Source organism: Schistocerca americana, chromosome 3 (assembly GCF_021461395.2).
Source record: "Schistocerca americana isolate TAMUIC-IGC-003095 chromosome 3, iqSchAmer2.1, whole genome shotgun sequence".
NCBI lineage: Eukaryota > Metazoa > Arthropoda > Insecta > Orthoptera > Acrididae > Schistocerca > Schistocerca americana.
The window spans coordinates 688,769,258-688,785,383 of record NC_060121.1 but is presented as its reverse complement, the minus strand read 5'-3'; the positions used below and the strand labels follow the sequence as shown (position 1 = coordinate 688,785,383).

The 16,126-nt window shown below is 39.3% G+C and overlaps 1 protein-coding gene across 1 annotated transcript in view; it reads left to right on the top strand.

Moving 5' to 3' along the window:
- The window catches only part of LOC124605359 (spondin-1-like), a 182,373-nt gene that overhangs the window by 144,573 nt on the left and 21,674 nt on the right, over positions 1 to 16,126 (top strand). Inside the window, exons 11-12 of the mRNA XM_047136985.1 lie at positions 2,676 to 2,841; positions 15,371 to 15,600. Coding sequence (XP_046992941.1) covers positions 2,676 to 2,841; positions 15,371 to 15,600 — 396 coding nt within the window. The remainder of the gene's footprint in view (positions 1 to 2,675; positions 2,842 to 15,370; positions 15,601 to 16,126) is intronic.

Here is a 16,126-nt window from a genome sequence, read left to right as displayed (position 1 = left end):
ATGCGGTACTAAAGAAGAACGTTGTAAATTCGGTTTACTGATTAGGTAATGAATGAGGAGTTTTTTCTCAGAATCGGCGAGGAACGGAATACATGGAAAACACTAACAAGATGACTCGACAGAATGATAGAACATCTGTTATGACATCAGGGAATGACTTCCCTTCTATCAGAGGGAGATAAAGGCTGTCAAAAATTTTGTTACCAGGTAGGTGCTAAAATATTGTTATCAGCGTTGTGAACACTTTTTCGTCTTGAAGTCAACCTTGATACGGGCTAATGAATCTCATTTCATCTTCTGTTATTGTAATCATGTATGACAATGTCCCTTCAGAACTGAAGCGGGTTATTTGCAACAAAATTGTTGAGGGAATACATATACTGTAAGCAGGAGTCAGAAGGCCAACCTCCTTATTCACATGTCCACAAGACGATCGTTGGTCAGCACCTCATATTATTCTTACAGCATATTTTCAGCAATTAAAACATATTTAATATGAATTACATCAGAATATTGTCCCAAACGTCAGTATTGAATGAGAATTGGCAAAATCTGTTAACTTGTTGATTTATCTCTGCCAAATACTGGCAGTCTTTCGTAGCCAGAATGAATTTGTCTGATGATTTTATTTCCAGTCTATATTAATTTCTAAATGGACACCTAAACTTTTATTTCCTTACCATGTGTTAAATTTATCAATGATTTAGTACCTCTAGATATCCAGGAATAAATTATGTCTTTTTTAAGTTGAGAGTGATATTAAATGATTTCTCTCCAGTCACCAGAAACTCCTCTGCACACATTGCCTGAATTATGAAGTATAATCTTCAACATTTTTTTTTTTTTTACCTGCAGTTCTATCTTTCGTTATTTTTCATAAAACCTCTGTTCCTTTGCGAGGATATTTTGCCTCATATAATCAAATGTCTTGGATAGGTCACAGAGGATGCAAACCGGTACTCTTATATAATGCTTGCAAATTTAGGCTAAAGTACTTGTAAATGGTATTCTCATTTGAGTAACTGAAATGCAAATATAATTGCTTAAATCTTAAGCAAGTGTTCATGTTTCTGGATACGTATGAGACATTATACATTCCACAAGGTAAATGCTGCAAGGTTAGGCAAGTGTTAACATTTCTGGATTTGTGTGTTCCTAACGTATATCTTACTGAAAAGTGTCACATCAAGGTATTCTATATAATGGCTAGGGAATATATTGAACGCCTCAATCTTCTTTGCGAGGTGTTTTATTTAATTCTGATTTAAATTTTTTCCTGGGAGATGTATAAAATACTAAGGTATTTTAAAAATTCGGAACATACAAAGGCAAAGTATATAATTAGAATGGAGTAACATGTAAAAATAAAAAATTTACATATTTAACCAAAGTTAAGTTAAGAAATGAAAGTATCATTATTGTGTGTGTACGAAAATTGGTTTATCCTGAAGTAGAGGATTTTTAACAGTTCTTAGCTTTTAGTAATATTTAATAAACTGAAAAACAGTTTTTAACAATTGCTAAAATGTATAATAAACAATAAATTCATATTAACTTTCAACTTTTATATGCTTCGTAGCTTCACTTCTTTTGCACCTTCTGAACTGAAAATAATTTTTCTTTCCATACATAAACACCTGAGGTTCTGATATCTGTTTTCTCACATGCACTTCACACATTCTTGTCCAGTCCCTTATATTATTGAATTGCAGTTGACCTGAAAGATACTTATTTGTCCAACAGAACATCTTTGGACTTGCCTGCTTGAACTGTGACCTTGTGTATAACTGCTTTAGAATTCTATATTTCCAATTTATAGCCGCCATCCTTCGTCACACCAACAACGACAGCCAAAATATTGCGAGCATCCCAACAACCTACATCAATTTCAGCAACAGGAACTACAATTGTAAATCGTTTCTCAACGAACGAGAACATTTTCTTGTAGAGCACATTCATTTTATTCTCCTGAGACTCTACATTTTTCCTTCAATCTTGCCGATCAATAATGGCTTTCTTGTTACTCATGCATATTGGGTATGTGATACTCATACCAAATCCCCCCCCCTTTCCCCAACTGTGCTGAATTCTCACAGACGACATGAATTTAGCGTTCACAGCGAGGATACTGGTGTGCTCCAATTGTAGGTTCTGAAATGAAGCAGCAGATGATCTCTTGTATTTCAGATGCTTGAGTTGATGTCGAAGTTACAGGTCTAATGAACTCGGGCTGAGCTTGTGCTGAATTTTCACAGATATCTCAACATTTGCTGGTTTTCCTGATGAATGAACAATCTCTTCAAATTCTTCTGCTCTTGCTGTACCATTTCAAACTTCTTGTGGCGGAGGTGGTGTGTTGAGCGCAACCTTTATTCTGGAGCCAAACAGAGATCCATATGGAGATCTCTTAATACCGAAATGCAACAATGGTGTTTCTGGATCTTGTAACTGTAACAATATTTAAAGTATAAACGTAACCCGAATTCTTTTACATGCTTAGGCAAAATATTAAATTATATTTATTTCATACTCCATCACATTCTATATAATGCCTAGACATTCCATAACATGCCAGACTTCGCTCTTTGCTGGTACCACATACACTCGCTAATTGAGAATCTGATAATTCTTTTCATTGCTTGATAAACATTTTGATATCTTTCTTCAATTCTCAGGATTTCTGTCTGCTTCCAAGAAGTTCAGGGCACTGTCGCGGGGCTTTCTATCATTGGTTTTTTGATGAAACAGAGTGTAAGGAGTTCAGGTATGGTGGCTGCGGCGGAAATCAGAACAACTTTCCAACGAGGGAAGAATGCGAAGAAAAATGTATGAACAGAACAAGTAAGTCCTAGAAACAAGAAACCATTTTATGTGGACCCATACGTAAATCTGACTGATTATCATTAACAAGTCGTGCTTGTTCCTCCAAACTATTGACGCCGCAGTAAAGCTGGTCGCCTCACGAGTACAGTATACAGGTTCCGAGATTCTGCAAGCCGGCGTACACTGCGATAGTCAGGAAGCTGGAGGAAATGGAATTTATGCATCGACGTATTCATGCCAGTATCATAGTGAATTCATACAGGGCTATGCCTATACTTACACTGTGCTATACTTTATACTGTATTTTCGATACGCCCATTAATGTACCGATAAACAACTGTTCATTTCATCACGGTTCCTCAGTATATCTCGATTATTTCCATGCAGTATTAATCACTATACTTATTATTATTATTATTATTTCTTTCCTTTCTAAGACGTTATGTCTGGTTAAAAATGGAAAGTGACATGGACCTTGATCAAGCGTGACTTCCTTTTAACTGTATGGTATATGTTACATTGCATTTAGGAACTTTCAGGTAATTGAACATATATGAATATTTACAGATTTCTGTAGTTGTATATATACGTTTGGATGTAGCTGTATTGCGTTGATGTACTGGTGGATATTGTGTGGTTTGACTCCTGTAGTTGATAATATAATTGGTATAATGTCAACTTTATCCTGATGCCACATGTTCTTCACTTCCTCAGTCAGTTGGGTGTATTTTTCAATTTTTTCTCCTGTTTTCTTCTGTATATTTGTTGTATTGGGTATGGATATTTCGATTAGTTGTGTTAATTTCTTCTTTTTATTGGTGAGTATGACGTCAGGTTTGTTATGTGGTGTTGTTTTATCTGTTATAATGGTTCTGTTCCAGTATAATTTGTATTCATCATTCTCCAGCACATTTTGTGGTGCATACTTCTACGTGGGAACGTGTTGTTTTATTAGTTTATGTTGTATGGCAAGTTGTTGATGTATTATTTTTGCTACATTGTCATGTATCCTGGTGTATTCTGTATTTGCTAGTATTGTACATCCGCTTGTGATGTGATCTACTGTTTCTATTTGTTGTTTCCAAGTCTGCATTTATCTGTTGTGGTATTTGGATCTTTAATAATATGCTTGCTGTAATATCTGGTGTTTATTGTTTGATCCTGTATTGCAATCATGAATCCTTCCATCTCACTGTATATATTGCCTTTTCTTAGCCATGTGTTGGATGCGTCTTGATTGATGTGTGCCTGTGTTAGATGATACGGGTGCTTGCCATGTAGTGTTTTCTTTTTCCAATTTACTTTCTTTGTATCTGTTGATGTTATGTGCTCTAAAGGGTTGTAGAAGTGGTTATGAAATTTCAATGGTGTAGCCGATGCATTTATATGAATGATTGCTTCATGTATTTTGCTAGTTTCTGCTCGTTCTATAAAGAATTCTCTTAAATTGTCTACCTGTCCATATTGTAGGTTTTTTATGTCCATAAATCCCCTTCCTCCTTCCTTTCTGCTTAATGTGGATCTTTCTGTTGCTGAATGTATGTGATGTATTTCATATTTGTGGCATTGTGATTGTGTAAGTGTATTGAGTGCTTCTGGTTCTGTGTTACTCCATTTCACTACTCCAAATGAATAGGTCAACATTGCTATAGCATAAGTATTTACAGCTTTTGTCTCGTTTCTTGCTGTCAATTCTGTTTTCAGTATTTTTGTTAGTATTTGCCTATATTTTTCTTTTAGTTCTTCTTTAATATTTGTATTATCTATTCCAATTTTTTCCCTGTATCCTAGATATTTATAGGCATCTGTTTTTTTCCATTGCTTCTATGCAGTCGCTGTGGTTATCCAATAAGTACTCTTCTTGTTTAGTGTGTTTTCCCTTGACTATGCTATTTTTCTTACATTTGTCTGTTCTGAAAGCCATATTTATATCATTGCTGAATACTTCTGTTATCTTTAGCAATTGGTTGAGTTGTTGATTTGTTGCTGCCAGTAGTTTTAGATCATTGATGTACAGCAAATGTGTGATTTTGTGTTGGTATGTTCCAGTAATATTATATCCATAATTTGTATTATTTAGCATGTTGGATAGTGGGTTCAGAGCAAGGCAGAACCAGAAAGTGCTTAATCAGTCTTCTTGGTATATTCCACACTTAATCTGTATTGGCTGTGATGTGATATTATTTGAATTTGTTTGGATATTAAGTGTGGCTTTCCAATTTTTCAATACTATGTTTAGGAACTGTATCAGTTTAGGATCTACTTTGTATATTTCCAATATCTGTAGTAACCACGAGTGGGGTACACTGTCAAAAGCTTTTTGGTAATCAATTTATGCATAGTGTAGTGACCTTTGTTAAGTTTTAGCTTGATATGTCACCTCTGCATCTATTATCAGTTGCTCTTTACATCCTCATGCTCCTTTGCAGCAGCCTTTTTGATCTTCATTTATAATTTTGTTCTGTGTTGTGTGTGTCATTAATTTCTGTGTAATGACTGAAGTTAATATTATGTATATTGTTGGTAGGCATTTTATGGGGCGATATTTTGCTGGGTTTGCTGTGTCTGCTTGATCTTGAGGTTTCAGATAAGTTATTCCTTGTGTAAGTGTATCAGGGATTGTGTATGGGTCTGCAATGTAACTGTTAAATAATTTAGTTAGATGTGAATGTGTTGAGGTGAACTTCTTTAGCCAGAAATTTGCTATTTTATCTTTTCCAGGGGCTTTCCAATTGTGCGTAGAATTAATTGCTCGAAACTTTGAGGTGCAAAGCCGTTCTGGGTACCTTACCAGATTGCATGTATTAGGGATATCACGAATCACGACAGGCAAACATTTTCAGGTAGCCTCTTTGTGTTTCTTCATTTAGTTGTTGATAACTATAAAACAATAAATTTTTCCCGAGGGCATGTAGCTTTACTGTATGGTTAAATGATGATGGTGTCCTCTTGGGTAAAATATTTCGGAGGTAAAATAGTCCCCCATTTGGATCTCCGGGCGGGGACTAATCGAGAGGACGTCATTATCAGGAGAAATATTACTGGCGTTCTACGGATTGGAGCGTGGAATGTCAGATCCCTTAATCGGGCAGGTAGGTTGGAAAATTTAAAAAGGGAAATGGATAGGTTAAAGTTAGATATAGTGGGAATTAGTGAAGTTCGGTGGCAGGATGAACAAGACTTTTAGTCAGGAGAATACAGGGTTACAAATACAAAATGAAATAGGGGTAATCCAGGAGTAGGTTTAATAATGAATAAAACAATAAGAGTGCAGGTAAGCTACTACAAACAGCATAGTGAACGCATTATTGTGGCCAAGATAGACACGAAGCCCACATCCACTACAGTAGTACAAGTTTATATGCCAACTAGCTCTGCAGATGACGAAGAAATTGATGAAATGTATGATGAGATAAAAGAAATTATTCAGATAGTGAAGGAAGACGGAAATTTCATAGTCATGGGTGACTGGAATTCGATAGTAGGAAAAGGGAGAGAAGGAAACGTAGTAGGTGAATATGGGTTGGGGGTAAGAAGTCGTCTGGTAGAATTTTGCACAGAGCATAACTTAATCATAGATAACACTTGGTTCAAGAATCATGAAAGATGTTTGTATACATGGAAGAAGTCTGGAGATACTAGAAGGTATAAGATAGATTATATAATGGTAAGAAAGAGATTTAGGAACCAGGTTTTAAATTGAAAGACATTTCCGGGGGCGGATGTGGACTTCGACAACAATCATGAACTGTAGATTAACACTGAAGAAACCGCAAATAGGTGGGAATTTAAGGAGATGGAACCTGGATAAACTGACTAAACCAGTGGTTGTACAGAGTTTCAGGAAGAGCATAAGAGAACAATTGACAGGAATGGGGGAAAGAAATACAGTTGAAGAAGAATGGGTAGCTTTGAGAGATGAATTAGTGAAGGCACCAGAGGATCAAGAAGCCAAAAAGACGAGGGCTAGTAGAGATTCTTGGGTAACAGAAGAAAAATTGAATTTAATTGATGAAACGAGAAAATATAAAAATGCATTAAATGAAGCAGGCAAAAAGGAATTCAAACGTCTCAAAAATGAGATCGACAGGAAGTGCACAACTGCTTAGCAGGGATGGCTAGAGGACAAATGTAAGGGTGTAGAGGGTTATCTCACTAGGGGTAAGATAGATACTGCCTACAGGAAAATTAAAGAGACCTTTGGAGAAAAGAGAACCACTTGTATGAATATCAAGAGCTCAGATGGAAGCCCAGTTCTTAGCAGAGAAGGGAAAACAGAAAGATGGAAGGAGTATATGGAGGGTCTATACAAGGGTAACGTCCTTGAGGACAATATTATGGAAATAGAAGAGGATGTAGATGTAGATGAAATGGGAGAGATGATACTGCGTGAAGAGTTTGACAGAGCACTGAAAGACCTAAATCGAAACAAGGCCCCGGGAGTAGACAACATTCCATTAGAACTACTGACAGCCTTGGGAGAGACAGTCCTGACAAAACCCTACCATCTGGTGAGCAAGATGTATGAGACAGGCGAAATACCCTCAGACTTCAAGAAGAATATAATAATTCCAATCCCAAAGAATGCAGGTGCTGACAGATGTGAAAATTACAGAACAATCAGTTTAATAAGTCACGGATGCAAAATACTAACGCGAATTCTTTACAGACGGATGGAAAAACTGGTAGACGCCGACCTCGAGGAAGATCAGTTTGGATTCCGTAGAAATGTTGGAACGCGTGAGGCAATACTGACCCTACGATTTATCTTAGGAGAAAGGTTAAGGAAAGGCAAACCTACGTTTCTAGCATTTGTAGACTTCGAGAAAGCTTTTGACAATGTTGACTGGAATACTCTCTTTCAAATTCTGAAGGTTGCAGGGGTAAAATACAGGAAGCGAAAGGCTATTTACAATTTGTACAGAAACCAGATGGCAGTTATAGGAGTCAAGGGACATGAAAGGGAAGCAGTGGTTGGGAAGGGAGTGAGACAGAGTTGTAGTCTCTCCCCATGTTATTCAATGTATATATTGAACAAGCTGTAAAGGAAACTAAAGAAATATTCGGAGTAGGTATTAAAATCCATGCAGAAGAAATAAAAACTTTGAGATCGTAATTCTGTCAGAGACTGCAAAGGACTTGGAAGAGCAGTTGAATGGAAAGGACAGTGCCTTGAAAGGAGGATATAAAATGAACATCAACAAAAGCAAAACGAGGATAATGGAATGTAGTCGAATTAAGTCAGGTGATACTGAGGGAATTAGATTAGGAAATGAGACACTTAAAGTAGTAAAGGAGTTCTGCTATTTGGGGAGCAAAATAACTGATGATGGACGAAGTAGAGAGGATATGAAATGTAGATTGGCAATGACAAGGAAAGCGTTTCTGAAGAACAGATATTTGTTAACATCGAGTATAGATTTAAGTGTCAGGAAGTCGTTTCTGAAAGTATTTGTATGGAGTGTAGCCATGTATGGAAGTGAAACGTGGACGATAAATAGGTTGGACAAGAAGGGAATTGAAGCATTCAAAATGTGGTGCTACAGAAGAATGCTAAAGATTAGATAGGTAGATCACATAACTAATGAATAGGTATTGAACAGAATTGGGGAGAAGAGGAGTTTGTGACACAACTTCACTAGAAGAAGGGATCGGTTGGTAGGACATGTTCTGAGGCTTCAAGGGATCACCAATGTAGTATTGGAGGGCAGTGTGGAAGATACAAATCGTAGAGGGAGACCAAGAAATGAGTACACGAAACAGATTCAGAATGATGCAGGTTGCAATAGATACTGGGAGATGAAGAAACTTGCACAGGATAGAGTAGCATGGAGAACTGCATGAAACCAGTCTCATGACTGAAGACCACAAAAACAACTATAAAAATGTTTGTTGTAGTAATTAAATTTAATTAAAAGTAGTAAGCAGTCAAATAACATGAAATTCAGTAACAGGTCATGGAAATTCAGGTGTTTATTAATTATGTTATCTGTCAAATGTCATATAAATTAAATACAGGGTGGCGCACGAAATGTGTTACTATTTTGTTTTTTAATATAAACTTTATTGTCAATACAATCTGAAAGGAACATATACTACAATGAAGAACCGTCCTTGGAGATATGTTCTAACTCAGCACATGCTCAATATGTCCACCATTTCGTTTCCTAACTTCCTTCAAACGAACACTGAAGTGAGTGCTTGTCCTACTGCACATGTCTTCCGTAATTTCACTGCAAGCTTGAAGAATGTCTTCTGAGCTCCATTAAATCACGTGGACGTTTCGGGAAAATTTTTTCCTTTAGGTACCCCCAAAGAAAAAAGTCACATGGATTGAGGTCTGGACTATTGGGGGGCCAATTTTGTCCGTCATGAAAGCGACCTGGAAACCTGAGTGAAATGATCCGCATGTCGAAATGCTCGTGTAAAAATTCCAACACAGTGTTTGCAGTATGTGGCCCTGCTCCATCTTGCATGAACCACTGCCTGTTGAAGGGCAAGGCAGTAGCAGAAAGCTGTGGAATGAAGCTATTCCGAAGCATCCTCAAATAACGCTCGCTATTCACAGTTTCTTCAAAGAAAAAGGATCCAATAAGTCTGTGACTGGAAATTGCTGCCAACGCTGTAATCCTCGGAGCATAATGTTGTCGTTCATGAAGCACTTGTGGGTATTCAGCGGCCCAAAAGCGTACATTTTGTTTGTTAACCACGCTGTCTAAATGAAAATGCGCCTCGTCTGAAAACCAAACGTTGTTGAGAGTTGCTTTCCTATCCTCCGCCCACTGAGCAAACAGTAGTCTCTGCTGCTTGTGTTCTTCAGTGAGCTTCTGTGCACAGGTCATCATGTATGGCTACATATGGAGGTCACTTTTAAGAACGCGTTGAACGGAACGTCTGGTTATTCCCAGTTGCGCTGCTGCCTTTCTACACGATTTCCCGGGACTTCTCTGTACAGCAACTCGTACCGCTTCAATATTCTCCAGCGAACAAACAGGCTTAGGCTGAGGTCTCTTCGCTTCCAATACTGTTCCTTCCTGTACAAATTTATCGTACAAACTGTGGATGGTCTTCTTGCAAGGGACCCATCGTGTGTTAAACTTTTGTCGAAAACGCCTCTGAGACAAAATGCTTTTCGTTTCAAGAAAAAGTAACACAATTGCCGATCGTTGCTGTGTCGTCAGTCTTCCATTGTCAGCCATTGCTGCTTACTAATCTCCTAGCGGCAGTATCGTGAATTACACGTCATTTCGTAACTCATTTGTTTTTCCAAGCTCTGCTGGTACTGCTGTAGAGATCCCAGCGGGATACCTTTGCACCCGAAGATGCTGAGCTGAGCTACAGTGCCAGCTACCCAGTTGATCACCATAAACTCTAACGCCGGGTACCTACACACATGTACCTCAGTTACATAATAAACGAGTAAAACTTCTCTTGAGATTTTCTCGGAATCGCCAGGGTAGTTCATCTCACTACTTGCACAGTATGTTGTTTTAATGGCCTTCTAGAGGTGTACAAAATTTGAAGTAAATCTGGGGTCGCAACGTCGTGGCCTCACCTTGTCCAGCTTGCGAAGCGCATCGAACTATAGCGCCATTTATTGTATCTAAGTATGTACTACAGTCATGAAAAAGACAAGTAAATTCAGTGACCCATTCGATGTATGCTTTTGTGTGACCAGTCCTATGGTGGAGTCACGTCGAGAGCGACCTATTCTGCAGCGGCATTAAGCAGGATGCAGCTAAATATAGTCACGTGGTGGCTATTTTTGACTGCTGCTCCGCCATCGAAGTGAGTGACGTGATTACAAACACCGGAGAGAAATACCGACATGAGCGGCTGAAAGATAAAATCGTTCTGTTACGGTCGCCTTGAAGGACAGAATGGTTACAGCTATTACATGAGCCATTTACACCCTTCCGAGATTTGTTAAGAAAAAGGGTTTCCAAATCAGAGGAATTACATTCCTGGTAAAGAGGCTATTCCACGTATGTGCAGCTGATTACATACAGGCAAAGTAATAACACAAAAAACAGATAAAGGTAGCTTACGGCTGCCGGCCGCGGTGGCCGTGCGGTTCTGGCGCTGCAGTCCGGAACCGCGGGACTGCTACGGTCGCAGGTTCGAATCCTGCCTCGGGCATGGGTGTGTGTGATGTCCTTAGGTTAGTTAGGTTTAAGTAGTTCTAAGTTCCAGGGGACTTAGGACCTAAGATGTTGAGTCCCATAGTGCTCAGAGCCATTTGAACCATATTTTTAGCTTACGGCTACACAGTTCAGGAAGGCGGACTCTGTAGGTACGAGTAAAGTCACGTCTCCAGGCTAACTACCGAGCGGAAGTCATTATGGCCGTTAGACATTGGTTTGCTAAGCCTACTTACTCACCAAATCTGAACATTTAATGCCACTAATGTCTCCGTAGCAGCCAGTGAAGGTCAGAAACCATGAGATCTCACATTTTGTCGTTAGCTGTGGAAACTCTAACGCACAGTTAATAAGCGTAAACGTTATGACCGCTGTCCACCACCAAACCGATTGCCGCCTTGTGGCAATGCGGCGTGCAGGGTGGCTATAATAAACTTTCGTCGCTTGAGAGGACCACCATGAAAGACGAGTGATCGTAGGGCAGTTAACCGTTTTGGAAATATTTGTAAATACACGAAGAAGAGAAATAACGAAAAACCATTGAAAGAAACGCACATTAATTTCCACATGAGAGGGTAACATTTGTCTATTGTGTCCCATGATTACATTCCAAGTCACAAACGCCTGCGTCACGTGGCCAGAAATGGTGAGTAATGTGAAGTTTGTACCGATACCATTCCACAACTGTTCGCAGCACTTTCCGAACGATAGACTATAGAATGATCAACTGTCGTGACACGGCTTGTGCACTGGTTGAAGATCGCACACTGCGTCCAGAGCTCTTAGGCGTGGCAACAGCAGCTTCTATAACAATTTGTGGCGGAACTGGCTGTCAGCCTCTTCCAGAAGCAATTCCCACAGTTGCCACTTAATTCGAACTTCCGAAAATGGTTCAAATGGTTCAAATGGCTCTGAGCACTATGGGACTCAACTGCTGAGGTCATTAGTCCCCTAGAACTTAGAACTACTTAAACCTAACTAACCTAAGGACAGCACAAACATCCATGCCCGAGGCAGGATTCGAACCTGCGACCGTAGCGGTCTTGCGGTTCCAGACTGCAGCGCCTTTAACCGCACGGCCACTTCGGCCGGCTCGAACTTCCGAATCATGTTCTTCATCCTCAGTGCAGAGAAAAGATCCCTCCGTATTCCTTTAATGCATCGATACTTGCAAAGAGAATCAGCACTATTGTTGTTGTTTTGATAAAAAAGCTTTACGAATAAGGCCCTGCTCACCTCGTCCAGACCCATGTTGACTACCTGCAATTGTACTGCTCACTGATGCTTACCTTTCAACCACACAGTCGCCGTACCAGTACCGGCGCCTAACGGCAAGTCATAACACTAGCACTGCTAAGAACGAAAATCTTTGAGCGAAGTTTGAACATGATTCCTAAAAAAGTGAATACAGTAAATAGTTTCCCGTCTGCTCTGGCTCAAGTAGCAAAAGTATAATTATAACCATCCTGTATATGAGGGGAGCAGAGACGAACGAGGAATCATTATAGCGACGATACGTCCCAGAAATGGAGCAGTTCTGTCTCATAAGAGACTTGACAAAGGGCAGGTTGATATACTCCGGTGCCACGGAACAGATATCTCGGAGATGACGAAGCTGGTCTCTTGCTCGCATGAGTCTGTCGTGAGCATACGTGGAAAGTATTTGAAGGAAGGTGAAACACGAGTAGGCGAGGTGTTGGATGAGCATGCCTCACTACAGAACGTGGAGGTCAGAGACTTGCTAATTCAGTGAAGCAGAATACGTGGCGATGTGTGGCAGATCTGACGGCAGAGGACAATGCTGGTGCAGGCATAAGTGTTCTGTCAATTACGATTGAAGTAGACACGGAATCGTTGAGATTGCACCATAAAAAAGTGAAACCTGTATCCTGGAAAGCTGTACCACAGTTCGTGTTACAACATGTGACGGTCGTATCGAGATAAGCCGTCGTCCAAGCAAATCCCGTCACCTGGGCGAACAACTACTCCAGTCATGCACCGCATCCTGGACACAGTGTGATGCTAAGACGGACATTCGCTTTGGCTCCCACGGGACGTATGGCAATATTCGGAGGCACCATGACAGCTGTAGACTACGTGAACATTGGAAAATGTAAACTTTCACGGCCGGAAATGTCATAATTAATAAATTGTTATACCGTGGTTGAATGGATTTCACCTTAAAACCCAATGTTTCTTCCCCTACCTGCTGAGGACATTATCAAGAGAAATCGTAGCTTCTTTGAATGTCCGATTCATACACCCTGGTTCGCTACTGACTACCGAAAAATTCCGGTTCCGCTTGCTTCCGTGCAGCGGCGTGACGTCATATGTTTCGAATTCGCCAGCGCAATTGGCCGTTGTCAACTGCCGTCGTCCGCTGTTTCTATCACCCTATGATGGAAGACTGTTACACATCTTTTTCAGCACCGGAATCCAGGTGAAATTCAATTTCACACCCTCCTCCTTCCTGCTAAAATTACTGCGGTGTTTTACAGTCTCTATGGCCTCTCGGTATAACCTTTCATCGCATCCACTTGATCTGTCAATCTTCCCTCTTCTGCAGTTGTCCTAGTGCTCTTTTAGTCGTTCTTTTTTCTTTTAGTACCGATGCATACATCCCCACAACTACACGGAGTCCTACAAATTCTTGCTTTTTCTAGCGGTTGGCAAGCAGCCTTGGCTGATTTTACGTGCTCTTGTATCTTCCTGGCGGGTTTGTAGAGTACCAAGATGTTTCGCTTTTCTAGATTTTTCCTATGAGGTCAGTTACGTCTTCAATGAAAGGCAGGGAAACGTTCGATTTCACCAGCGCTTGGCCATCGCTATGATTTCTACGCGGTAGTCTTAGCGCTCCTTTCATCTCATCCAACGAATAACCATCCTCGAGAAGTGCGTTGGTAACATGTTTTAATTCTGCGTCACGCAGCTCTTGTTCGCAGATTTTTCTTGCTCTGTCTGCAAACGTTTTTATGATGCCTCGCTTTTGTTGTGGGTGGTGGCTCGAATTCCGGTGTAGGTAACGGTCTCTGTGCGCGGGGTTTCTGCAAATCGTGTGGCCCAAGCTATTATTTTCTCTCTTGTAAACTAGCTCATTAAGAAAATTCAGTCTTCCGCCTGTCTCCACCTCAATGGTAAACTGAATCTTTGTGTCGATCACGTTAAGATGCTTCTGAAAAGGCGCAGTTCCTTCCTTTCATGCCGCCACAAAACAAACGTATCATCCACCAAATATTCGGTTTCTCAATTAGCAATCTCCAATGCCTACTTCTCGAATTCGAATAATGTGGCAACATAAGAAATGGAAAGTAAAATTAAGAGTCTCCGAAAAACTGTACCGATTATGCTGAACTTATGAGTAGTATCCATATGCCTTTCTTTAACGTAAGAGATTCCACTCCAAACAGTTTCTGAAGAAGCCTACAATTCTTTCATACAATTCAAACAGCAATGCCGCTTAACACTTTCTACTTATCAGCGCTTTATCACAAGTGGAAGTCACGAGTTGTAGCAAAGTTATTAAATTTTTTTTAACGCTTCCTCATAACAATAAGTAATTCATTGCTTAAAGCAATAGGTATTATCACTACCGCCATAATATACTCCATTTTCACATAGTACATAGTGCTGTTGTGTAAACCAAATTAGTATTTTAACAAAAAAGCTCATGTGACATACGTACCGCATTTATTTAGTGTAAACTTATATGCTACGTGAAGTACAACATCTTTCGAACACATTACACCGTACGAACTTCCAGCATGCTAGAACGTCTGTGGACCAGCAACTTCTATTAATCAGTTCACCGAAGAAACCAACCCAAAGCTGAAAATTTTACTTTTTTTATTCACTCAATGGCTGGTTTCGGGCCGGGACCCATTTTCAAATCGTCGTAACAGAGTCAAATATTGTATTCCCGAAAATGCGAAAATCATGTCAAAAATGTGCAAACGAGCAGTTATCTGTATGCTCTGCAACCGTTTGCATATTTTGGACATGGTTTTCGCATTTTGGAAGTATCGTTTTTGCCTACGTCACGATGATTTGAAAATTGGTCCCGCTCCTAAACTAGTCATCGAGTGAATTAAAAAAAAGTTATATTTGCGCCCTTGTACTGTTTTTTTTCGTTGTACTGACATTATTCCTTGTTCCGGAATACTGTAACTAATTTATACACATTACCTTGGCGATAATCCTAGCAGTTATCCAATAAGGTATATTTTATTAAAATGCCTCTACTTCCTCCATTACAATATTTCTATCATCATGTTCACTCACTCATAGAAAATCTAAGACACATTAAATTTCACTTCACTTACCTTATAGAAATTTACTCTCTTTGTCTTGTTAAGTAATGGTAATTTCTCAGCACATAATTCATTTGATACAACCAATGTATATTTCAGGTCAACACAACGGTGATGATATGGAGGAATCACTCCAAGGTACTGATGACGAAAACAGTGTAAACGATCTGGCAACGCCGTTTCCAAGTGACACTGATAACAATGACAATATGTCAGCAGAGAGAGAATCACGTGAGCGTGTAAACTGTTTAAGCAGCGAGTGGACAGAATGGACGCCCTGCAGTGTAACATGTGGCAGAGGAGTTAGAGTGAGAGAGAGATATGTGTCGGTAAGAAATGTTCTCTTAGGAAATCCTGAAACAAAAAAGTATAGTTGCAGTTTTCACATTATGTTGATTTAGTAAATGTAGCTTATAACTCTACAATGCTTCTGTTGAAAACTAACTTATGCATAATTTCGTCATAACCTACAGATTTCGCCATATTGTTTTCTTATTCATACGTCAGTCCCATTTGCTGTGTAATAAGATATATTCCAAATGTTTAAGATATCATCTTGTATTTTTCAATAACAAAGAGCGTTTATATGTTTGTCTTACAGAGTTGTCATACAACAGAAATTCTTCACCATTTGGTTCATAGTATTAACGTTTTAAGGATTAGAAGAAATGTTAACTATAAACTATTGCATTTGCTTTAGAAATTACATTTACTAATAAAACTATTCGATTTAGTAACTAGATGACCAACAATCTTTGTAGACTTTAATTCAGTCTTGTCTACAACAGTGTGATGTTAAATAATAATTCATCCATGAGTAGTTTTCTTGTTTTAATCTCCAGTTAGTTGTTAGTG